This window comes from Leopardus geoffroyi, chromosome A2 (genome assembly GCF_018350155.1).
Source record: "Leopardus geoffroyi isolate Oge1 chromosome A2, O.geoffroyi_Oge1_pat1.0, whole genome shotgun sequence".
Taxonomy (NCBI): domain Eukaryota; kingdom Metazoa; phylum Chordata; class Mammalia; order Carnivora; family Felidae; genus Leopardus; species Leopardus geoffroyi.
The window spans coordinates 25427562-25452297 of record NC_059331.1 but is presented as its reverse complement, the minus strand read 5'-3'; the positions used below and the strand labels follow the sequence as shown (position 1 = coordinate 25452297).

General features: G+C 40.7%; 1 protein-coding gene and 1 long non-coding RNA gene across 5 annotated transcripts in view; one reads left to right on the top strand and one right to left on the bottom strand.

The window, feature by feature from the left end:
* DNAH12 (dynein axonemal heavy chain 12) overlaps positions 1-23923 on the top strand; it is a 220239-nt gene extending 196316 nt beyond the window's left edge. For 3 of the 4 annotated variants that reach the window (XM_045493288.1, XM_045493286.1, XM_045493287.1), the window contains 11 exons: positions 123-376; positions 1509-1649; positions 4358-4495; positions 8178-8411; positions 8693-8881; positions 11633-11736; positions 13332-13536; positions 19186-19323; positions 19756-19847; positions 21749-21816; positions 23645-23923. In XM_045493288.1, coding sequence (XP_045349244.1) covers positions 123-376; positions 1509-1649; positions 4358-4495; positions 8178-8411; positions 8693-8881; positions 11633-11736; positions 13332-13536; positions 19186-19323; positions 19756-19847; positions 21749-21816; positions 23645-23835 — 1754 coding nt within the window. In that variant the 3' untranslated portion in view covers positions 23836-23923. The remainder of the gene's footprint in view (positions 1-122; positions 377-1508; positions 1650-4357; positions 4496-8177; positions 8412-8692; positions 8882-11632; positions 11737-13331; positions 13537-19185; positions 19324-19755; positions 19848-21748; positions 21817-23644) is intronic. The other variant, XM_045493289.1, reaches the window with a different exon arrangement.
* Positions 16573-18147, bottom strand: LOC123605773. The gene is made up of 2 exons (XR_006715881.1): positions 17545-18147; positions 16573-17433 (listed from the first exon to the last, which is right to left on the bottom strand). It is a non-coding gene; the product is annotated as an uncharacterized LOC123605773 (long non-coding RNA).
* Positions 23924-24736: the final 813 nt, after the last annotated feature.

Genomic DNA, 24736 nt, shown 5'->3' with positions numbered 1-24736 from the left:
AAATCTGGTATATGTAAGGAAAAGCAACTGGAATCTTCCAGTTATGTGCCTGCACACTGAAACATAAGGTATATTTCATGATTTTACAGTAAGCAGTGGAGCTATGTTTTGTGCTCTCTTAGGCCTGCTGAAATTTGCAAATGATAAAGCGATGTCTGGAAATAAATTTCATGCTATTTCACTGGGACAAGGACAAGGACCAGTTGCAACAAAAATGATTAAAGCAGCGATAGAAGAAGGAACTTGGGTGTGCCTACAGAATTGTCACCTCGCTGTCTCCTGGATGCCCGTATTGGAAAAAATATGTGAAGATTTTACTCCTGAAGTCTGTAATCCATCCTTTAGGCTTTGGCTCACAAGTTATCCTTCTCCAAAAGTATGTTTATTTCATGTGGAGTTTAGTACGTATATTTAGTCATCTCTTACATTGTGTAAGTTTTTTTTTTAATGTTTATTTTTTGAGAGACAGAGTGGGAGTAGGGGAGAAAGAGAGGGAGACACAGAATCTGAAGCAGGCTCCAGGCTCTGAGCTGTCAGCACAGAGTCCAATGTGGGGCTCAAACCCATGAACTGTGAGATCATGACCCAAGCCAAAGTCTGATGATTAACCAACTGAGCCATCCAGGCACCCATGTAACTTTTTTTTTTTTTTAACACACAATATGCTCTGTACAAGTTGCCAAATTTATTTATTTACTTCAGAGAGCAAGCATGTACAAGTGGGGCACAAGTGGGGGAGGGGGAGAGAGAGAGAGAGAGAGAGAGAAAGAGAGAATCTTGAACAGGCTCCACGCCCAGTGGAGCCCAACACAAGGCTCAATCCCATGACCCTAGGATCATGACCTGAGCTGAAATCAAAAGTTGGCCACTTAATTGACTGAGCCACCCAGGCACCCCTATGTTGTGTATCTTTTTTTATTTTCTATTTTTTAAATGTTTATTTATTTTTGACAGAGAGACACTGCATGAGTTGGGGAGGGGCAGGGTAAGTGGGAAACACAGAATCTGAAGCAGACTCTAGGCTCTGAGCTGTCAGCACAGAGCCCAACGTGGGGCTTGAACTCATAGACAGCGAGATCATGACCTGAGCTGAAGTTGGTCGCTCAACTGACTGAGTCACCCAGGCACCCAACGTTGTGTATCTTAATCAAGCCTTAAATGCTTAACCTTAAGAGGTCTTAAAAAATATTTCTAGAGTGGGGCGCCTGGGTGGCGCAGGTGGTTAAGCATCTGACTCTTGATTACAGCTCTGGTCATGATCTCATGGTTCGTGAGATGGAGCCCTGCATCAGGCTCTGTGCTGACAGCACAGAGCCTGCTTGGGACTCTGTCTCTCCCTCTGCCTGCCCCTCCCTCCCCCACCTCTTTCTCTCTCAAAATAAATAAATAAACTTAAAAAAATATATTTCTGGAGTCCTCTTTCATACGCACTTTTAACCAACTAGTGTTTGAATTTTGGGGATTCAAGCTGCTTATCTTGTGTAATGCTCTGTTTATTCTGTCTTTAGTTCCCAGTAACCATCCTACAGAATGGAGTAAAAATGACTAATGAGCCTCCCACAGGTCTTCGGCTAAATCTCCTCCAATCATATCTCACTGATCCCGTTTCTGATTCTCAGTTTTTCAGTGGATGCCAGGGAAAGGAACTGGTAATGTTCAGCTTCTGGAGCTTTTCAAATGTGTTTTTAAAGTGAGAAAATATGGTAATATAAATATTTAATAATGTTAAGCTTTGGCATTTTCTGAGAAGACTGATATTGTACCTATCTTGTTCATCATTTTCTTGCCAGCAGTTTGTGCTCTGCTTCCCACAGAGTAGACATTTAAATAAATGTTTGTTGACTGAATGAACATATCTTAGTTAGTACACCAAAATCCAATAATGAGTTTAAGACCCAAGAGTAGCAATCTATTTTCATATCATTTATTCTTTCTTTCCACAAAATGTGTATTAGGTGCTTTCCCAGGTACTAGATATAAAGCAGTGAGAATAAAATAAAACACCTCCCCACAAATCTGCCATCATGGAAGTTAAATTCTAGTGATACTGTTTTGACATATTAATAATGCTTTTCAGTGTGCTCATGTAATTTGCACATGGTATTGGGGACTTAGGAGTCCTAGTAAATAAATATCAACCTTTTTTTTTTCATTAACCACTAAGAAACAGGAAAAAGTATAAACATAAGGGAACAATTTTTTTTAAGTTTATTTTGAGAGTGTGAGAGAGAGAGAGAGAAAGCATGTGCATGCACGTTAGTGGGGGAGAGGCAGAGAGAGAGAATCCCAAGTGGGGCCCAGTCCTACCAACCGTGAGATCTTGACCTGAGCCGAAATCAAGAGTTGAACGCTTAACCGACTGAGCCACCAGGCACCTCAAGGGAACGAAATTTTAACCTTAGTTACTGATATAGACTAGGTTGGAAGATGTAGTAGACACCTGTGAACAAATGGGGCATCACTGAGTAGAATTAAACAGACTTATCCACCCTCAGTGAGAACAGAGGAACGTTTTCTTCCCCAAGGGAAGCTCACTTCTAAGACGAAGAGGGAAAAGCTGAGCAAAGCATATCTGGTTAACTTTTCCCAAATTTATCAACCAGATAGGTCCCTTCTCCTGCAGCAATTAATGCAAGGATGGGGAAAATCCAGAAGTGTTACACTGAGGTCTCTGCACATGGAAAGAAACGTCAATACTAAGGGAAATTGATTCCCTGCCCTCACCCCAACATGCCATTTATCACACTGGCCTATTTGAGCTAGAAAAATAATAGAATTGAAAATAAAGAATTGAATTCTTTGTAAGCCAGCTAGTTTCTCTCTGCTTCATACCTTCTGCATGCCCCTAGTTCTGAGCAATAAATTTATTTGAAAGTCTGGGAGAAAAGGAGGATATTTGGTGTTTTAGCTAGGAAAAGAGCTTAATAAAATGGAAAAGGTGGTATGATGTCTGATCCCCATCTAGGGTTTGAGCTCCTGCAAGAAATCCCAAGATTTCTTTCATACCACAGGACTGTTTCTGGCCCATAAGCACAGACCAAAAATGTGGAGGGATTATGACTTCCTTAAGAAAAACTCCATTGTGTGAAAATATGTGGGAAATACACATAAATTAGGTTATTGCTCTCATTGCCAAAAGGTTTCCCCTATTAAATGTTTCACCACAGGGGCACCTGGGTGGCTCAGTCAGTTAAGCGGCTTTCTTCAGTTCAGGTCATGATCTCACAGTCTGTGAGTTTGAGGCTCTACATTGGGCTCTGTACTGACAGCTCAGAGCCTGGAGCCTACTTTGGATTCTATGTCTCCCTCTCTCTCTGCCTTTCCCCTGTTTGCATTCTCTCTCTCTCTCTCTCTCTCTCTCTCTCTCTCTCAAAAATAAATAAACATTAAAAAAAAACTTTCACCACAGTTTTCTTTCAGTATTACTTAAAATATGCTTTAATTTATGTACATTTCAGGAATATAGGTATTCACTAATGCCATGGTGTACTTGTATTTTTAAAAAAATTTTTTTAATGTTTATTATTTTGAGAGAGAGAGAGCATAAGCAGGGTAGGGGCGGAGAGAGGGAGACACAGAATCCAAAGCAGTCTTCCAGGCTCTGAGGGGTCAGCACACAGCCCGATGTCAGGCTCAAACCCACTGACCGCAGATCACGAGATCTTGACCTGAGCAGAAGTCTGATGCTTATACAACTGAGCTACCCAGGTGCCCCTGTGCTTGTACTTTAATATTATAAAAATAATTTCTACTACTGCGTCATATGAAGGTAGTTGGAAGGATTTTTACTGCATTTGGAGCTATGTTTGAAATGATCTAACTTAAACCATCAAGGTAGCATACTTGAAATTTACTTGGGGTGGTGGGGGAGGGGGTCTTCATAGAGGTGGATGGCCATCCTCCAGAGCACCGACACATATGAAGACGCCAGGAGAGCATAAACAAGGGTTTCAAAAGTGACCTCCACATGGAAAGTCATAGAATCAGGAACTATGTATTTGGGTTTATTCCTATCATAATGACTATGTTCGCTCACTTGTAGTGAGCATATGCTAGTGATAACATTGAGCTACTGAAGTTGTAAATATCTAAACAATACCAAAGTATTAGTAGCTACTACTTTGGCAAATGGTAGAACTTTTGCATTTTAATCAAGTTTAATATTGCAGTTTGTCTAGCTTTGGAGGTTTTGAGTCATAAGATTAATAGTTTTTATAGTATGCATTGTTTTTAAATAGAAGTTTGCAGAAATATATGATCATAGACTCATATAATGAAAAATACTGTTGATTCCCCTCATTTTACTAATGGAAATCTGATCAAAATTTTCTCTTGTTGCATAATTTTTATACTAAAGGCATGGGAGAAGTTGCTGTTTGGAGTTTGTTTTTTTCATGCCCTTGTGCAAGAGAGAAAGAAATTTGGTCCTCTTGGTTGGAATATTCCATATGGATTTAATGAATCTGACTTACGCATCAGTATTCAACAACTACAGGTAAAATTAGAAAGGAATTAACATTGCTGGAGGATCACTGTGTGTCAGGCCCTAGGCAATTCCCTTTGCTTAGATAAACTTACTCCTCCCAACATCACTAGTAGGTGGGAGATAGTAGTAAAAATTATAACTACGGTTTATGAAGCACTATCTCTATGGACTTCTGCTGCTGCAAGTAACAGAAAACCTGATTCGAACTGGCTTAAGCCATAATGGAACTTATCATCTCACATAATAAAGAGGTACAGAGGAAGGACAGGCTCTGGAGTTGGTTGATTCAGCAAGTGTTGCCATCAAGGACTTTGGTTCTTTCTGTCTTTCTGCAGTGCCTTCCTTAAGTGTTGGCATTCTATAGGTCCTTATTATTCTCTACTCTCTTCCTCTGCTCAAAGCTACAGTTTAGCTCTAAGTAGAAAAGGAATTTATGAAAAGAATATTTGGGTAGATCATAGAATCACCAAGATGGCTGGCCAGCCCAGGCATCCAGACTCATATCCAGATTCACACCATGTCTTGGTAACAGCAGCTCCTCAACCCTGGTTGAATATTAGACACCACTGCTCAGAGAGCTGCTGCACAGACTCTCGTCTACTCCAGGCCCTCTGATGTCATCAAAAAAAGATTCTTGCTGTTCCTGCTTTTTCGACCTCTAAACCCCAGTTCAACGTCTAACTTGCAGGCCTAACTTTAACTCTGAAAGAGGCTAGAATGGGTGCCTGGGTGGCTCAGTTGGTTAAGCATCTGACTTCGGTTCAGGTCATGATCTTGCGGTCTGTGAGTTCAAGCCCTGCATCAGGCTCTGTGCTGACCACTCAGAGCCTGGAGCCTGCATCAGGTTCTGTGTGTGTCTCTCTCTCTGTCCCTCCCCTGCTCACACTCTCAAAAACAAATAAACATTTAAAAAATAAATAAAAGAGGCTGGAAAAGTGAGTGGCAGGGTTTTCCAGTTTCTGTAGACTCACAATGTGATCTATTCTGATAGTCAGCAGCCTCTGGCCCTCTCCCGGCAAAAAAAAAAACTGCTGTAAATTCCTACTGACTCAGACTTAGAACTAGGCACGTTACTTATATTAATTTTATTCCTCACAGCACCCCTGTAAGGTTGGTATTATCCCTATTTTTGAGAAAACCAAAGCTAAGAAACGAGTTTGCCCATTGAGGTAGGATTTGAACTCCAGTCTCTCCAATCCCAATACTTTTCCCATTATTTCTGTCATATTTTACTAAATATAGTAATCCAGATGGACAACCAGAGTATTAATATATTTCTGCTTCTTTGCTGTGACAAGAGCCTTTGTGACATGGAGCCTCGTAAAGGGAAACCGGAAGTGTTGATAAAACCCACTTGATGCTATTAGGTTTTACTTAGGTGGGGTTTTGTAAGGGTATGAACATTTAATCATATTTATAGCATAACAAATAATTTTTATAGAAACTGCTGATATTTTATCAACTCTTCCTTTTTTTTTTAATTTTTTTTTCAACGTTTATTTATTTTTGGGACAGAGAGAGACAGAGCATGAACGGGGGAGGGGCAGAGAGAGAGGGAGACACAGAATCGGAAACAGGCTCCAGGCTCTGAGCCATCAGCCCAGAGCCCGACGCGGGGCTCGAACTCACGGACCACGAGATCGTGACCTGGCTGAAGTCGGACGCTTAACCGACTGCGCCACCCAGGCGCCCCTCAACTCTTCCTTTTTTTAAATAAATGTTTATTCATTTTTGAGAGAGAAAGCGAGCATGAGTTGGAGAGGGGCAGAGAGAGAGGGGGACAGAGGATCTGAAGCGGGTTCTGCACTAACATCAGTGAGCCCGATGTGGGGCTCAAATTCATGAACCATGAGAACATGACCTGAGATGAAGTCAGATGCTCAACCAACTGAGCCACCCAGGTGCCCCTCTTTTTTCTTTTACACAAGGCAGAAACCTTAACTAGAACAAACGTATCAATTTGAAAATCCCTGAACAACTGATGAAATTAGTGCTTATAGAATCACAATTACATGATAAAATGACATTGATTCTAAATATTGGGTTTGTTTGTTTTTTAAAAATAATTTAGTAGATAGAGCGCAAGCTTGGAGAATGTCTTGCTAAAACCATCCTACTGCAGAAAACCAGTCAACTGAGAATTCTCCACCTTCTGGCCAGGCCCCTGCCTGCAGCCTCTGGTGTCATCAACCTTTCTGGTCCCAACACTGGAGCTGGAGGGCATAGATTAAATCTATCTTTTATATCTTCAAGAACAGGGTACTTGAGAGGGGGCAGTCTTTAAACCATCTTTACCTAGTCATACCAGCAAAATACTGCTTGCTTCCAAAAAGGTTAATCAATGAAACTGATGGCTAAGTTGATAGACAACCAAGGAATGAGTTGTTCTCCACATCTTGCATTTGCCATGAATTTAACATGAATTTCTCTTGTGGTTTCTTCCTTTAGTTTTGGGAAAGGAGGGAAACCCAGTTAAACACACCTTTCTTTCCCCCAAAGAGAAGAAAGGGAGAAACTCGCCTCTTTCACAAATAACTTATTCACCACGCCCCCCCCAAAGAGTACTTTCCCTCTGTCTGTCTCCTATTCATATCTCTTGACACTTCTCTTCCTCCTGAAAACATGGAAGTCTCCAAAAAAGATTGATATCTTCTTTTAAGTTGGCTCTGGATAATTTAGAGATATTTTTTCTTAACTGTGTACCATTTCTGCTATAATTCCTGCACTATTAGGTAATTTTCAGGGGCAAGAAAAAGCTCCCATCCAGTAACTTATACCATCCCAATACATATACTACCAAAATTCCTGTGTGTGGGAAAATGTAAAGGAGAAATAAATTCAGGCCTTCATATCATTTCACATTTCCCAGACTCAGTTTCCTACTTTACAGGGTTATTGGGAGATGAATAAGACAATATAAAAGCTATGCAAATAGTTTTTATTACTTTTTAAAGTTTTATTTATTTAAGTAATCTCTATACCCAACTGGGGCTCAAACTCACAACCCCAAGGTCAAGAGTCAGATGCTTTTCTGACTGAGCCAGCCAGGTGTTCCAGTTTTTGTTACTATTGTAAATGGTGTCATGTTGTGTGAACCAGGCTTTGGCACTAAAGTTTGGAATTTCTTTGTTCTTATCACATTGCAAACAGTGCCCAAAACCAGGCACCTGGTTCTCGGTGTTGGTGCTCTTGGCATTTGGAGTCAGATAGCTCCTTACTGTGGGCAGCTGTCCTGTGCACTGTTTAGCAGCGTCTCAAGTTTCTGCCCACTAGATGGCAGTAACACCTCCAACCACAGATCTAAAATGTCCCCAGATATTGCCAGATGTCCCCTTGGGGACAAAATTGCCCCTAATTAACAAACAATACCCTAAAACAAGGGCAAATTACCCAAATCCATATGAAAAAGACTTGGTAATTTTCATGTCATCTTTTTTTTGTTAAACAGTTTTCTTATTACAGAAGCAATACATGTTTATTTCCCACCCTGCCCCCCCCCACCAAATTGGAAGATGCAGATAAGCAAAGTAATTTAAAATAAATATGAACAATCCCAGCCATCCAAAGGTAACTCATGGTGATAATTCTTTCAACCCCACCTCTATGCATCTTGACATTTAATTTCATCTTAAAATGGAAATGACGTGAAAGACTTTAAGGTTTTTCTCACTTCATTTTTTCTTTGTTTCAGTTATTTATAAATGAGTACAACACAATTCCATTTGAAGCCATCTCCTACCTGACTGGGGAATGTAACTATGGAGGAAGAGTGACAGATGATTGGGACAGACGTCTCCTCTTAACCATGCTGGCTGACTTTTATAATCCACAAATAATTGAAAACCCTCATTACAAGTTTTCTCCCAGTGGAAACTATTTTGCACCTCCCAAAGGCTCCTACGATGAGTACATTGAATTCATTAAGGTAACTGATGTCACTGAAAATGGGGTTAGACCTAAGTGTGATTTTTCTAAAAGCAAATAATGAAATGTTCCCCTGTAATATAGAGGGCTAGCCAAGTAGTATGGTTTTCAATCAACTTTCAGTATCTTTTGTTTCTAGAAATTACTGAAAATTGGGAGAGTTTGATGTCTCGTGGATTAATGTATAGTTGATTTTTAACCCTTTTGGGGCTGCATGTGTTTACCTTTTCAATTAATGTATCTGGTGAAAATGTGATGCTTTCTTCATCTGTTTTCTGGTAGAAACTTCCATTTACTCAACACCCTGAGATATTTGGATTACATGAAAATGTTGATATCTCCAAAGATCTGCATCAAACCAAAGTCCTCTTTGAGTCCTTGCTTCTCACCCAGGGAGGCTCCAAACAGACCAGGTCCTCAGGAAGTACTGACCAGATTCTATTAGAAATTACTGAAGATATTCTCAACAAGGTGATGTTTAGTTTAGAATCTGATGCTTATAATGTAAATTAAAGTGGTCCTGAAATGGCAATCTGAGCACTCCAGTTGAACAGCATTAGGATCTTGAGTGAGATACTTTGCCTTTGTGAGGATTAGTTCCCAAATCTGTAAAGTGGTGATTATAGTACCAACTGTATAAGGTTCTTGTGAACATTTAAAAGATCATGAATTTGGGGTGCCTGGGTGGCTCGCTCAGTTGAGCATCCGACTCTCGATTTTGGCTAAGGTGATGATCCCAGGGTTGTGGGATCGAGCCCCATGTGGAGCATGGAGCCTGCTTAGGATTCTCTCTGTCTCTCCCTCCTCCTCCCCTGCTCATGTGTGCACATACGCTCTCTAAAACAAAAACAAAACATGAATTTAAAATGATTTGCATGATGGCACATAGTAAGTTCTTAGCAACTATAGTTGTGGATGAGCGAATGAACATATGACTTATTATTGTTTCCAAAGATAATGAATAGACCTACTTTTTAAAAACTGGAGGAAATGGTCTGAATTTGCTGGTTCAAGGAGTGAACAGTTTTTAATCTGTATCTTAGGGAGTGAGGGGGCACAGGGAGGTAAGATCAGCACTAACTTAGCAACTACACCTTTTTTTTCCTTTATAATATAGCTCGAAGTACTTAGCCTACTAGGTAGAGTGGGATGATACTCTTTCCTGTCACCTTTTTTCTGTGTCTTAAATTCCATAAGGAACTACAAAGGGAACTTTAGAAGGATTATGATCGCATGTGCAGATCTTCACGATTCCCCTCTGGGGTAAATACTGTAATTGTCCCCATATTTCAGTGTCAAGTATTCTGACAGAGCAGAGCCTGACCCATAGTCCATCTGTCTTGAAGACCCATGGACAGCACTCTGCCCCCCCCCCCCTTTAAGGAGAGCCTCCTCGCAAGACACGTTGCTGCAGCCACTGGAGAAAGAGGGGAGCTGCCCTGCTGTAACCCTTGGGTGAAAGCCAGCCAGCCTCCTCCCACTCTGTCCCCTGGACTGCTGCTTCTGCTCTTTGCCTCTCTCCCCCGTGGTCCCTTACTGGTTCTGCAGTTTATCTCGGGGGATGGGGAGTGGTGGTTCTGGCCCTTGCAGAATGGTGGCTCTCACAAGGTCCCTAACAGGAAGTTACCTAACAGTGGCATTTTGGACTTATTTGGCATCAAGGGTCCTTGAATGACAGCAGCTAGTGTGACTTACATTATTGTAAGTCTTTTGCACCGCTCAGGGACCATCATCTACAGACACTCTGGGCAGCTCAGTTCTTTGTTCAGAACTTCCCTGATTGGGAAACTTCTTTGCCTTATAGGAGTGTGACTTCCAGTGTCTTAAGACTTGGTTATCAGTCCCAAAGTCCCCTTCACTTCTCAAGCATCTCTGAGGTGCCTCATAGAAATCAGATAGTCTTCTCTCTCTATAACCTGGAACCCCGCTACAGTCACACATTAATTATTTGAAAGTGGGGTAAGCTAAGCTATTTGGAGCCACTTAATAACTGATTGAAAATAACCCTAAAACAGTTATGAAATGGAAAATCTGTTCTATCAGTGGAAAATGAGATTCGGCTTACAAAAGAAATCACATGGCTTTTCAGAAATCTGTATCTTCTGCTAAGTGCCATAGCCTATAGTAAAGAGCATGGGCTTTACAGTTAGAGACCTGTGGGTTTAAACAAATCACCTTTTGGCTGTGTGCCCTTGGGCAGTTATTCAACCTCTCTGTACAGTTGACCCTTGAACAACACAGGTTTGAACTGCACAGATACACTTACATATGAATTTATTTTTATAAATATAGCACGATAATATGTTTCTTCCCTTCTTTAAGATGTTCTTAATATTTTCTTTCTAGCTTCCTTTATTGCAAGAATACAGTATAGAATACATATGACATACAAAATATGTGTTGACTGTTTATGTTAGTGGTAAGGCTTCCAGTCAATAGTAGGTTATTAGTAACTAAGTTTTTGGAGGGGCACCTGGGAGGCTCAATCGGTTGGGCGTCCAACTTCAGCTCAGGTCATGATCTCACAGTCCATGGGTTCAAGTCCCACGTCAGGCTCTGGGCTGACAGCTCAGAGCCTGGAGCATGCTTAGGATTCTGTGTCTCCCTCTCTCTATGCCCCTTTCCTGCTCATGCTCTGTGTCTCTCTCTCTCAAAAATAAACAAATATCAAAAAGAATTTTTTTAATTAAAAAAAAGTTTTTGGGGGTGCCTGTGTGGCTCAGTCGGTTGAGCATCCAACTTCAGCTCAGGTCATGATCTCACAGTCTGTGAGTTCGAGCCCCGCATTGGGCTCTGTGCTGACAGCTCAGAGCCTGGAGCCTGCTTTGGATTCTGTGTCTCCCGCTCTCTCTGCTCCTCCCCCGCTTGCGATCTGTCTGTCTCTGTCTCAAAAATAAAAACATTAAAAAAAAATTTTTTTTTTAAGTTTTTGGAGAGTTGAATTTATACATGGAGTTTTGACTATATGGGGGGGGGGGGTGTGGAGTCGGTGCCCTAACCTGCACTGTTCAAAGATTAACTGTACTTGAATATCCTCATCTGTATAATGGAGATGATGAGAGTGTAAGGTAAAGGTGAAATGAGATAATGTATGGGAAGCAGCTAGCACAATGCTCAGCCCACAGTAACTGCCTCGTGTTAGCTATTAGTGATAGGACAGCTGAATGAAGTGAATTATCCATTCTGAGTGTAATATGTGACCTTCCAAACCCATTCTCTTAGCTACCGAATGATTTCAACATTGAAACAGCACTATTGAAGTATCCTGTGAGCTATGAAGAGAGCATGAATACTGTGTTAGTACAAGAAATGGAAAGATTTAACAAGTAAGGATCTCTACCCTTGTGGGTTCAGAAGACAACCAACCCAAGTTGATAAAAAAAAAAAAGACACACATTAAAATTTTAAGAAAAAATTATCCAAACCTGCCATTTCCTTAGGATCCACTCCTACTCTTTAAAGTTGTATCATCTTCCGCCCCAGAAGCGAGGGTATCTTTTAGAATGCAAAAGTGATGATGGAAATGAGATCTATTTTTACTTACATGTGAATTTATTTTTGTGAAATTTATGTGAAAATATTCATTCATCATAATTTTTCATCCATCCTTTACTAGTCTCCTCAGGAACTCAGGACCAAATGAATATTAATTGAGCCTGTATGTAGTTACCTCTTTTGTCATTGTTCCACCATGTGACACATGCACCCTCCCTTTTCTTCCTGAGTCCAACCTAGGTTGATTAGGTACCCCATGATAGCAAACAAATTTTTGCTCTGAATTTTTTAAATGTTTATTTATGTATCTTGAAAGAGGGAGAGAGAGAGAAAGGAAGAGTGAGGGAGGGGCAGAGAGAGAGAGGAAAAAAGAATCCCAAGCAGGTTCCACACTGTTAGCACAGAGCTTAACCTGGGGCTCAAACTCATGAACCATGAGATCATGACCTGAGCTGAAATCAAGAGTCAGACACTTAACTGACTGAGCCACCCAGGTGCCCCTTTGAATTTTTTCACTGAATTTTCTACAGTACAATACGGCTTAAGGGATGGAGAAATTGTTTTGGTCATGAATTTTCTAAGATGTTTTCAAGTTTATTTGGGTTTCAGGATTTGCTGACATTTAAAAACAAAACATATTAAAACACTATGATGCCTTAGTTCAGTATTTTTTATTTAAAGACCATACACATTTATATGTACTACCATATTGTCTCTCTGTTGCTTAGGCTTCTAGCCTAAAACCCTTACTTCAGGTATATTTATGGTGTTCTCAGCAGTTTGGGCCTATGTGAGAAGCAAAGTCTTTGCAAGCATATCAGTGAATATATGCTTTATGCTTTAATGCATCATTTCACAAATGTCAGCCTTTGCATTACACGTTTATAACTCTTCCATACTTTCATGCCATCTGGAACATCATTTACCTAATATTTTCCCCCAAGTCATCCTCTGCTTAAATTAGCCTGGTCTTAAGCCATAACACCCAGAAAACAATTTTGATATGCTGTTTGGTACCATTTTCTGTATTATGTAATGATTAAAATGAAAAAGTTTCATCCAGGCGTGCATGGGTGGCTCAGTCGGTTAAGCATCCAACTCTTGATTTCGGCTCAAGTCATGATCTCACAGTTTGTGAGCTCAAACCCTGCATCGGGCTCTGCACTGACAGTGCGGAGCCTGCTTAGGATTCTCTCTCTCCCCCTCTCTCTGCCTCTCTCATGCTCTCTCTCTTTCAAAATAAATAAACTTAAAAAAAGGTTCATCCAAGTATCACCTAAAAGTACCTTCCATTACCAAGAGGGAGGTGAGTACATTCGGGGAAACACTCCCATAAAGCCGTGAGTGAGATTTCTTTTTCTGGAAAAACAGTATGTTTATATTTACCAGCGTATGTACAATGATAATGTGATTCTTTTCTTTGCAGTTTAATTAGAACTATACGCAATACTCTACGGGACCTTGAAAAAGCTATTAAGGGTTTGGTCGTAATGGATTCTGCACTGGAGGCACTCTCTGGCAGTTTGCTTGTTGGAAAGGTTCCAGAAATATGGGCTGCACGATCATATCCAAGTCTTAAACCCCTAGGAAGTTACATCACAGATTTTCTAGCCCGGTTGAACTTTTTACAGGTAAAGGATTATGTGTGTGTGTGTGTGTGTGTGTGTGTGTGTGTGTGTGTGTGTGTAGAATTTTAGTTTTTGGTTGACTGGGGAGAGATTAGAAAACACTCTGGTCACTTCGGTGTCTCTGGGTTGAATGGAATGTGGTTAGTGGTTTCATGGTAATCTAACCAAAATTTTAGAATGTTAAAAATTACACATATTTCAAAGTACTCAGTAGAAAATTAAAATTTTACTTTACATAGTCCAAGTAAAATGTGATATATTTTTTTAACGTTCTAAGTTTGGGGCACCTGGGTGGTCCAGTTGGTTGAATGTCTGACTCCAGCTCAGGTCATGATCTCACAGTTCATGAGTTCAAGCCCTGCACTGGGCTCACTGCTGTCAGCACAGAGCCTGCTTGGAATTTTCTCTTTCCCTCTCTCTCTGCCCCTCCCCCACTCATGCTCTCCCTCTCAAAAATAAACAAAACATGGGGAAAAAAAAGATTCTAAGTCTGTGGTTCTCTGAGACCACATACTTGGTCTTGTAGTTTTAGTACTGGGGGTAAATCTCAAAAAAAGAGCCTGAGATATGGATTTACCAATAATTGGCCACTGACTTAAAATCCATGCTTCTTATCCCTTATCTCATAAAACCAGGGAAACGTTGAATGCTTTTAAGTCTCCACCCTCCATCCCAAAATACACATATAAAGGATGTTCAGGGCACTATTTCTCTTCCTTAGCTCCTTGGCTTGCCCCCATTGTATGGTTAATATTTATGTGGGTTAATATTTATGAGAGTTGGGGAGAGCCCCAAAAACACTTTTTGGAAATTCAAATTAGGTATATGACCTTTCCCTGTTTAGTTGCCTTTTTTTCTTTTTTGGGGGGGGAGGGGCAGAGAGAGAGAGAGAGAGAGAGAAAGCGGATCTCAAGCAGGCTCCACACCCAGCACAGAACCAGACTTGGGGCTTGATCTCACAACCTACAGTGAGATCATGACTTCAGCCAAAATCAAGAGTTGGACACTTAACCGACTGAGTCACCCAGGTGTCCCTAGTTGCCTTTTTATTACAGAAGAGCTTTATTTGTTTCACTGTAGAAGCTAATCATAAAATAGCCAGTGCTTGTGAGGATGTGGAGAGAGCAGCTTTCTCATATACCCCTTTTTAATTTTTACCAATTGAATAGATTGATAATATCTTATTATTTCAATTTGCTTTTTTTTTTTTTTTTTTTTTTTTTTGGTAACTGGTGAGCTTGTGTTTCTTTTGGTGTGTGTGCTTACCATTTGTATTTTCTCCTATGAATCGCCTCTTCATCTCCTTCCTAGGCCCATTTTTCTTTTGAACTATTTCTTAAAAATTAATTTATAGGAGCTGGTTGTATAGATTTTACATTTAACAAAAGAAACAGTCTACATTGGGGTTGTCAGTGTTCAGGCTCTAGAAGAGTTGCCACATAATGGTTTTCTCATCCATAAAATGTTTAATTTTACCTCATAGGGTAACAATCCATGGTATGTGGTAAGAATTCAGTAAAAGTGGACTATTCTTTGGTAAAATCATAAATTGTTGAACTTTATCAAATGCCTTTTCAGCATTTATTGCTAATGATGTGATTCCCCCCCCTCTTTAGCTTATTATTGCATTGAACTATTCCCTAGATTTCCAAGTGGAAAACCATCCTTGCGTTTCTAGAAAAATTCCTCTTGTTCAGTGAATCCTTATTCATTTGGTCAGTGGATCTTCATTCTTTTAATGCCGTAATCAATTCCATTTGGATATTTTTAGGGTTTTTGATATTTTAGGGTTTTGATTTTTAGGGTTTTGATATTACCTAATCAGCCAGAAAAATTATTTCATTGTATCCCCAACAATAGTGAATAAGAGGGCCTGTTTCTCAGATATATGTTGTTTTTTATCTTTGCTAATTTGATAGGTAAACTGTGTCTACTAGGTGAATCCTGGCCACATGTACAACTTGTCTTCGGAGTTCCTCCTGTGTGGACCTGCCTCTTCCCATCCCTTATCAACAGCATTTGCCTTAGGGGCACCTGGTGGCTCAGTCGGTTAAGCATCCAGTTTTGGCTCAGGTCATGATCTCACGGCTTGTGAGTTCGAGCCCTGTGTTGGGCTCTGTGCTGACAGCTCAGAACCTGGAGGCTTCTATGGATTCTGTGTCTCCCTCTCTCTTTCGGCCCCTCCCCTGCTCACCCTCTGTCTGTCTCTCTCTCTCAAAAATAAATAGTAAAAAAAATAAAGAAAAAAAGGCATTTGCCTTGTAGTTAATCATATCCTCCCCTTGTCACAGTCTTCCTTTTTTTTATACTCCAGTTCATTTCCCAAGCTTTTTTTGGAACTGCTTGCACTTTCCATATACTGCTTCTTCCTGAAGGGCATTCAAGAGCCATTACCTTGGTCTTTCAGAGGGGTCCTGGCATGGTGCCAGCAGGGATAGTCTCCAGGACAAATTCCTTTTGTTGTTGATGTGAAGTTCATGTCCAACTCCCTACTTCCTGAAATCTGGATTTTCCCTTGGAATCATTCCATTCGAATGAGTAAGAAAGACCTCACTCTATTATCAGGCACCTTTATCATCCTTCACCACATGCCTCCCTCTGAATGGATCTGTCCCTATTGTCCTCTTACCCTTAGAGAAGCCATACAGTTTTCCTCTTACCTTTCTTTCTCCTGGACTCTTTTTTTTAAAGGTTTATTTATTTTTGAGAGAGACAGAGCACAAGTAGGGGAGAGGCAGGGGGTGGGGGGGTGCCGACAGAGGATCTGAAGCAGGCTCTGTGCTGACACCAGAGAACCCAATGCAGAGCTTGAACCCACAAACCGTGAGATCATGACCTGAGCCAAAGTCAGACACTTAACCAACTGAGCCACCCAGGCTCCCCCTCTCCTGGAGTCTTGACTTCATCTCCTAATGCTTCTTAATTAAGCAAATGAGTCATCTGGAGTTTCTGTCTTTTCCTCATTTCTCTATCACCATTTACCCTATTTATCTTCCCTTTCTCCTTCTTGTGCTTTTTTTTTTTTTTTTTTTTTTTTTCCTAAGCGTTTTACACACTGGTTATACTCTCAGGTTAAATCCTGGATCTGACACTTAGTGACTGTGTGACTTGGAGCAAGATATTACTCATCTTTCTGCACTCCAGTTTCCTTGTCTGTAAAATGGGAGGAATAACTCACGGAGTTATTTTGTGGACTAAATGAGGTGATGCATGTCAAGTGCTTAGCACAATGCCTGGCAAGCACTAAGCATCCAGTAAATGGTAGCTAATTCAGAAACTCTGTACAAGTCACTGACCCAGACACTCATGACATTCTTGGCTAAATGAAGCCCTGGAGTGAGCCAGGGAATTTTCTATACACTTGCCTTCTGGGTTCTTACAGCTTTCTTGCGCACAGTGCTGGATCTGCCTGGCTTGTGTCCTTGTCAAGCCCCGCCTCTTTCTCCACCTCTTCTTGATTTGGTAGCTTGGACTATTGCAACATCTCCAGCAGTGGTTTGTTCTCTTCCTCCCAGGAAGCAAAGCTGGTTTCTTCCCACAGTGCACTGCTCGCTCAGAGACAAAGTTCATTTTATTGATTCATCTGTTCTCTCAACTAATGTGAACTGAGACCCATTTTGTCCAAAACATCTTGTTGTGTGCTTTGTGAGATAAAAAGGCAATGACAACGTAAGCCCTGCCTTCAAGTTGCCAATAGCCTACAGGGGGATAAGCTATGTATCTAAGAAAAAACAAACCAACCACGAATATAATAGAGTAAGGGATGTGTCATAGCAGATCAACTTGTAAAATGCTCTGGGAATTCAAAGGGAGAGAGTTCTTCTAGCTCAGGAAAGCAGGGTTTGTTTATTGGATGAAGAAGCATTTGAGCCAGGTCTAAACTATGAGAGGTTTCAGACACTGTAAAAAAAAGGAAAAGAACTTAGAGATAGCTGAGCAACGAAAGGCACTGTATCATTTAGAATTGATTCTGTTGCAAAATTTGACATATACAAAAATAAAGTTTATTACCTCAGTAATTGAAAAATCCAGGGGGCCAAGTGGCTCCAGGAAGGAGGTGATCTGGGGTACAAAATAGTGCCCTGGTCCTGGATTCTTGTACCTCATTTCCTGGCTCCATTTCTCTGAGGGTTGACTCCATTCTCAGGTAGGTTCTCATGTGATGGTAGCAAAACAGCAGCAGCAACTCTGGCCTCACATCCACACAACTTCAAATAGCTGAGCATCTTTTCCCCAAAAGTCCTAGCAAGAGTCTCCACATCTCTGTCTTTGCCTGGGTCACATGTCCATTCCTGTATCAATCACTATGACTGGGGGGTATCATTGGCCAGGCAGGAATCACATGCCCACCCCAGGAAGTGGAGTTCCTGCACCAGAAGGGCTTGGGTTGAAAGTATAGAAAGGTTCTTCTTCCAGAAGGATGGAAGAGTAGTGTCACTTTAAGACAAGCAGAAAATACAACAGATGTCCACCCAATGCAGAGAAAAGACCAGCATATAGTGTAGTCTGGTTACAATGTAAGATGCTTGAAGGAGAATTGTTTATTTATATATTTTTTAATATAATTTATTGTCAAATTGTTTTCCATACAACACCCAGTGCTCATCCCAACAAGTGCCCTCCTCCCTGCCCATCACCCACTTTCCCCTCTCCCCCACCCCCCATCTACCCTTAGTTTGTTCTCTGTATTTAAGAATCTCTTATGGTTTGCCTCCTTCCCTCTCTGTAACTTTTTTTTCCCCTTCCCCTCCCCCATGGTCTTCTGTTAAGGGATCAAGCTGGGGGGCAGGGGTGGTGCCTGGATGGCTCAGTCAACTGAGCATCCGACTCTTGGTTTTGGCTCAGGTTATGATGTCATGGCTCATGAGTTCAAGCCCCTTGTCAGGCTCTGCACTCACAGAGCAGAGCCTGCTTGGGATTCTCTCCCTCCCTCTCTCTCTGCCCCTCCCCGCTTGCGTGCACACACTCTGTCTCAAAATAAATAAATAAACATAAACATTTTAAAAAGGAATCAAGCTGGAAATACAATTTGGGGCTAGATTATGAAGTATGTTAAACAGGAGACTAAGGTGCTTAGACTTTAATTTGGTAGAGTAGTAGCAGATTACTGAAGAATTATGCAAGATGCTAAATCCAATCCAAACCATGCATGGTGAGGTATACTCTGGAAACATTACTCTAGATGTACTGAGCAGAGAGAGGGGAGAAGTGAGAAGACGTGCACATCGATACAGAAAAAAGACAATGGACATCTGAACTGAAGTAAGCGTGGAGGCAGGGGGGAGTCCAGAGTTTTAAGGAGCTGGAATCAACACTCTGTCATATACTGCATGAGATATCTGAAGATGGTTGCTTTTGAGTGGGAGTAAGTCACACATCCCCAAATAATTTACTCTCAGCTCTTTGTAGATTTGAACCTTTCAAACTTTGTGTTATTCAGGTTAATGTTAAAATTAGTTTGAATTATCCAAGAAGAGTGACTATAAGGGAAAAGAGGTAGAAGGCCAAGGTAGTTTGCGTGTTTGTGTCGGGGAAGAGAGTCCTGTGGTGGAAAGTGTGGACAACACACAAACCAGAATCAGGAATTACAGATCAGGTGGTGCTCATGTGAGTTTGGAAATGAACATAGTGCATTGTGTTTTCCCCTTCCAGGACTGGTATACTTCAGGAAAACCTTGTGTGTTTTGGCTCTCAGGATTCTTTTTCACCCAAGCCTTTCTCACTGGAGCGATGCAGAATTATGCCAGAAAATATACCATCCCTATTGACTTACTAGGATATGAATTTGAGGTACAAACCCCCCTAAATTCCACAGTATATCATTATTTCAAAATCATGTAGTTAATCAAGGAAGATATGCAGAATTCATATTTTTATGGTCCATTATAAATGACTTCTTTCCATTCTCTCATGAAGAAAGTGTATGTTTGCCTTGCTACGTCTGATAGGACTTAGATATATATCTCCATTTTTGACTTAGATCATCTAATGCTGCTCTCCGGTTTCAGCAAAAACATGAGGTACAATAAAAAGTGATAAAATGCTTCAAAAATAACTGTATTATACATTTTGACACTTACACTCCTACTGAAAAATTTATAGTTTCACAACCTATCATATAGTCGCATTTCCCTGAGTATGTTCTGAAAATTGAGATGTTTTCCTTCTGAGACAAAGTTGTCTGGGGAAGAGACCGTTATTAGCATGTGCCTCTCCCTTCAGGTTATTCCTTCAGATACATCTGAGACGGCGCCAGAGGACGGCGTTTACATCCACGGGTTATATCTTGATGGAGCACGCTGGTCCCGAACAAGGTCAGGGCTTTCAACTGCCGAGACTTCTTCATTGCAGATGAATAAGTAAAACACTGCTTCCCACCCACCCCACCCCACCCCTGCAACAAAAGGGCTCTTCTAGGGACTATGGCAAGTAAAAAATAATATCAGAATTCTTGCCATAAATCATTACTCAGGCTGGGGCAATTGATAAGTGAGTATTTTTAGGTCCTGAAGAATTTTTAGTTAATATTTCAATGGTCTTATGACTAGAAAAGTTAGTTGAAATTATTTCTTACTTCTTCTGTTTTAGGACTGTTACCTTCCATTTTGTAATGTGCAGGAGCACCTAACTTTTGAACATTTCACAGTTAGAATGAACTTCCCATTTCTGTTAGTGAATGGAAAACTTTCTCTTATATGACAAAATAAATAAATATTTAAAATAAATACTGGGGGCACCTGGGTGGCGCAGTCGGTTAAGCGTCCGACTTCAGCCAGGTCACGATCTCTCGGTCCGTGAGTTCGAGCCCCGCGTCGGGCTCTGGGCTGATGGCTCGGAGCCTGGAGCCTGTTTCCGATTCTGTGTCTCCCTCTCTCTCTGCACCTCCCCCGTTCATGCTCTGTCTCTCTCTGTCCCAAAAATAAATAAACGTTGAAAAAAAAAAAAAAAAAAAAAAAAAAAAAAAAAAAAAAAAAAAAAAAAAAAAAAAAAAAAATAAAATAAATACTGAATTTCCAGCTTAGGAAACCAAGCATTGCTATTCTTTTTAAAATGCGTGGCAGTGGGGGGCCTTGGTGGCTGAGTCAATTAAGCGCCTGGCTCTTGACTTCAGCTCAGGTCATGATCTCACAGAGTTCAAGCTCCACATCGGGCTCTATGTGTCAGCGTGCAGCCCACTTCGGATCCTCTGTCTCCCTCTCTCTCTCTCTCTGCACCTCTTCTGCACTCTCACTCTGTCTCAAAAATAAATAAAATTAAAAAAAAAATAAGATACATAGGGGTAAGAGAGAAGGGGAGAGACTATTTCCCTTGGAGCCCTGCTCTTTATCAGTCCGTTAATAAGCATAACCCTTTATTTCCAGGGTCAGGGCTAGGCTTTGCTCTCAAGGGAGGGTTGAATGTTGAGACCCAGAAAATCGCTTGAGGAGGAGCAGGAAAGAGCTCCTTTGTATCATTACAAAGATAATTCCAAAACCGAGCTCTGAGCAGAATTAGCCGCACCTAGTTCATTTGGTTATTTCTCTCTTCCTTTTTTTAAGTTTATTTTGAAAGAGAGAGAGAGAGAGAGAGAGAGAGAGAGAGAGAGAGAGATTCCCAAGCAGGCTTTGTACTGTCAGCATGGAGCTCTATGCAGGGCTTGATCTCAGAAACCGTGAGGTCATGACCTGAGCTGAAATCAAGAGTCAGACGCTTAACCAACTAAGCCACCGATGCACACCTCTCCATTTTTATCATTTAACTTACATAGATGAATATATATATTCATCTTTTCTCCTGTCCCTCCCTTCCTTCCCTCCCTCCTTTTCTCAAACAAATAAATAAACGATATAGCACAGGGAAAAGAAGACAGGTTTACTAGACAGGCAGATGTATGTTTGAATCCTGACTCTGGCACTTAAGAGCTGTGTTACTATGAGAAAACTGTTCAACCTCTCTGAGCCTTCACTGTTCACCTGTGTGTGGAAAAGGAAGGGGACAAGATCATGGTGATGATCAAATGTGATAGGATAGTGTGTGCTTCATGGATGGTACTTAAAAAGCAGCAAGAATTGGTATTTGTCCACTGTTATTCATTGCTTCCTCCTTGGTTTTGTTTTATATTTCTTTCTCTGCATATTTCCAGTCCTCTCTTGTATTAAAAGCCAATATCTCAGTAGCAATTTCTAGAAGCAAATTTCATCTTATTTCTAATAAATGTTTCCATTTCTCTTCATAGTGGATTGCTTGCCGAGCAACATCCCAAACTTCTCTTTGACCTGATGCCCATCATATGGATAAAACCAAGTAAATATACTCCTAACAAAATTTGTTAGTTTTAGGGAGGATAATGATACATTTTTTAATGGCTCCCCCAAATAAGTCTCTGCTCAAATCTATTAAGACTTTGTTCAATTACAATAGTGGCTTAGGGGCACCTGGGTGGCTCAGTTGGTTAAGTGTCTGACTTCTGCTCAGGTCATGATCTCACAGCTCGTGAGTTTAAGCCCTGCATCAGGCTCTGTACTGACAGCTCAGAGCCTGGAGCCTGCTTTGGATTCTGTGTCTCCTTCTTTCTCTCTGCCCCTCCCCCACCATGCTCTGTCTCTGTCTCTCAAAAATGAATAAACATTAAAAAAATTTTTAAGAAGATGCGGTACACACACACACACACACACACACACACACACTGGAGTATTACTCGGCAATCAAAAAGAATGAAGTCTTGCCATTTGCAGCTACGTGGATGGAACTAGAGGGTATTATGCTAAGTGAAATTAGTCAGAGAAAGACAAATATCATATGACTTCACTCATATGAGGACTTTAAGACACAGAACAGATGAACATAAGGGAAGGGAAGCAAAAGTAATATAAAAACAGGGAGGGGACAAAACATAAAAGACTCTTAAATGTGGATAACAGAGGGTTGCTGGAGAGGTTGTGGCAGGGGGGATGGGCTAAATTGTTAAGGGGCTTAAGGAATCTACTCCTGAAATCATTGTTGCACCATGTGCTAACCAACTTGGATGTAAATGATAAAAAATAAACTGCAGAAAGAAAAAAAATTTTTTTAGTGACTTACTGTTTACATTGGGAATATATTATTCCCGTTTTGTGTTGCATTCATATTATTTCAGGAATATCATTCTGCCTCTTTTTGCTCTTATCCCAAGGGATGTAACATTTTCTCTGCCCTCCCCCACTTCTACTTTTCCAGAGTCCAGGGCTTCCCATCAATATTTTGATTCTGAACTGCCTTTGTACACCTCTCAGAGACACGTAGGCTTGACACCAGCCAGTGGCTAGAGTCTTCTGGCTACAAGAAACTCCTTGGCCTAGGAACCAGACAGGTGCCCACAGGCATAGATATTGCAAGTCACAGGTGGGAAGGCCGGGGAAGCCAACTCTGCCCTCCTGGGAAAGACTCACTCCTTCCCTCCTCTGGCCATCATCATTTTCCCACAAGTCTGAACAAATGAGGCTCATTCTTTTGTTTTTTCTTCTCTAGGTTTTTTTGTCCTCAGATAACTATCAATGGAAGCATGTCCAAATCATCCACAATCACCACTGAGCCCATTAAATATTTTTATTAACACAGTTCAATTATAAGTATGAGAAATGTGGCCTTAGTTTAGAAAGACTCCTAATATCTCATATCTGGCTTTTCAAGGATAATATATAGATTCTTTCTGTGAGTAGGTAAGTGTTGGTGTGTTTTTCTTAAGAACAACCTGCTGAAAGCAAACAGTAAGTTCTGCTGCTTCTGATCTACGAGTTTCTTGTATTAGGGCTGTAAGCAGCAGGGTCTCTATGTCTGCTGCATTACCTGTGCTGGATTTTAGTACTTCTTCCCTACCTCCTCCTCCTCTCCCAGGTCCTCTGGAGTGTTTTCATGCCAGCTAAGTCATCAGAACTTAGAATCGATTCCTGTCCTCTAGCCCTAGAATCATGCCCCGTATGAAATCACTTGTCTTATTTCACAGCCATAATTATATCCCAACTGTAAACAACAATAACAGCATTGAAGTGTTCAAATATCATAATCATGATCTTAGATTTAGTATGAAAAAAGTTGTTTAGTACCAATGGCTGTTTTCCCTTTAGCAAATGAATGTATTTCTTTCTTTTCCAAGCTAAAAAGACTAAGATTGTGAAGTCGAATGCCTACACCTGTCCCCTTTACAAGACAAGTGAACGTAAAGGAACTCTCTCCACAACAGGACATTCTACCAACTTTGTTATTGCAATGTTGTTAAAGACCGACCAACCCACTCAACACTGGATCAAGCGTGGGGTTGCCTTGCTTTGTCAACTGGATGACTAAATTGGACAAACTTAAGAAAACATCTAAAAGAAGTAAAAAAGAAAATCTATGTCGTCTTCACTTCAAAATACATATGTTATGAAATCAAGTATCTTTGTGTCCTTCTTTTAAATGGTTTTTGCACTGTTCTCCTCCCTGGTGTACCACTCTTGACTGCAATACAGCCTTCTAGAAAACATGAAGATAAATGTTTCTTGAAAGCACATGAAAAGTCTTTGAGGGGCGCCTGGGTGACTGACTCAGTGGGTTGGGCGTCCGACTCTTGATTTCAGCTCAGGTCACAACCTAACGGTTTGTGAGTTTGAGCCCCATGTTGGGCTCTGTGCTGATGGTGTGGAGCCTGCTTGGGATTCTGTCTCTCTCTGTCTCTCTGCCCCTCCCCTATTTGCACTCTCTCAAAATAAACTTTTTTAAAATTTTTCTCTAATTTATTTTTATAATTCAAAGTAAATGTCATATAAGGAATCGCCTTATAATTGCTTTTTAAAAATTATTGCTATTATTTTTATAGGGGAAAGCATGTGACAGGAAATTTTAAAACTCAATAAATGAACTTTTTTTTTAAAAAGAGAAAAATCCTTGAAACTTTTGATATATATGTGAAAATCATATTTGGGGAAACTAGATAAAATTTTTAAATTTTTTAACAATGTTTTTATTCATTTTTTGAGAGAATCTGGAGCAGGCTCCAGGCTCTGAGCTGTCAGCACAGAGCCTGATGCAGGGCTCAAACCCACACACCGCGAGATCATGACCTGAACTGAAGTCAGCGGCTTAACCGACTGAGCCACCCAAGCATCCCACTGGATAAAATTTAATATCAGAAAATACCTGTTTTCACAAGTGTGCAGTCATTTCTTCAGCTTCAAGAGTAGTTCCCTTTCTACTCACTTACCAGAGA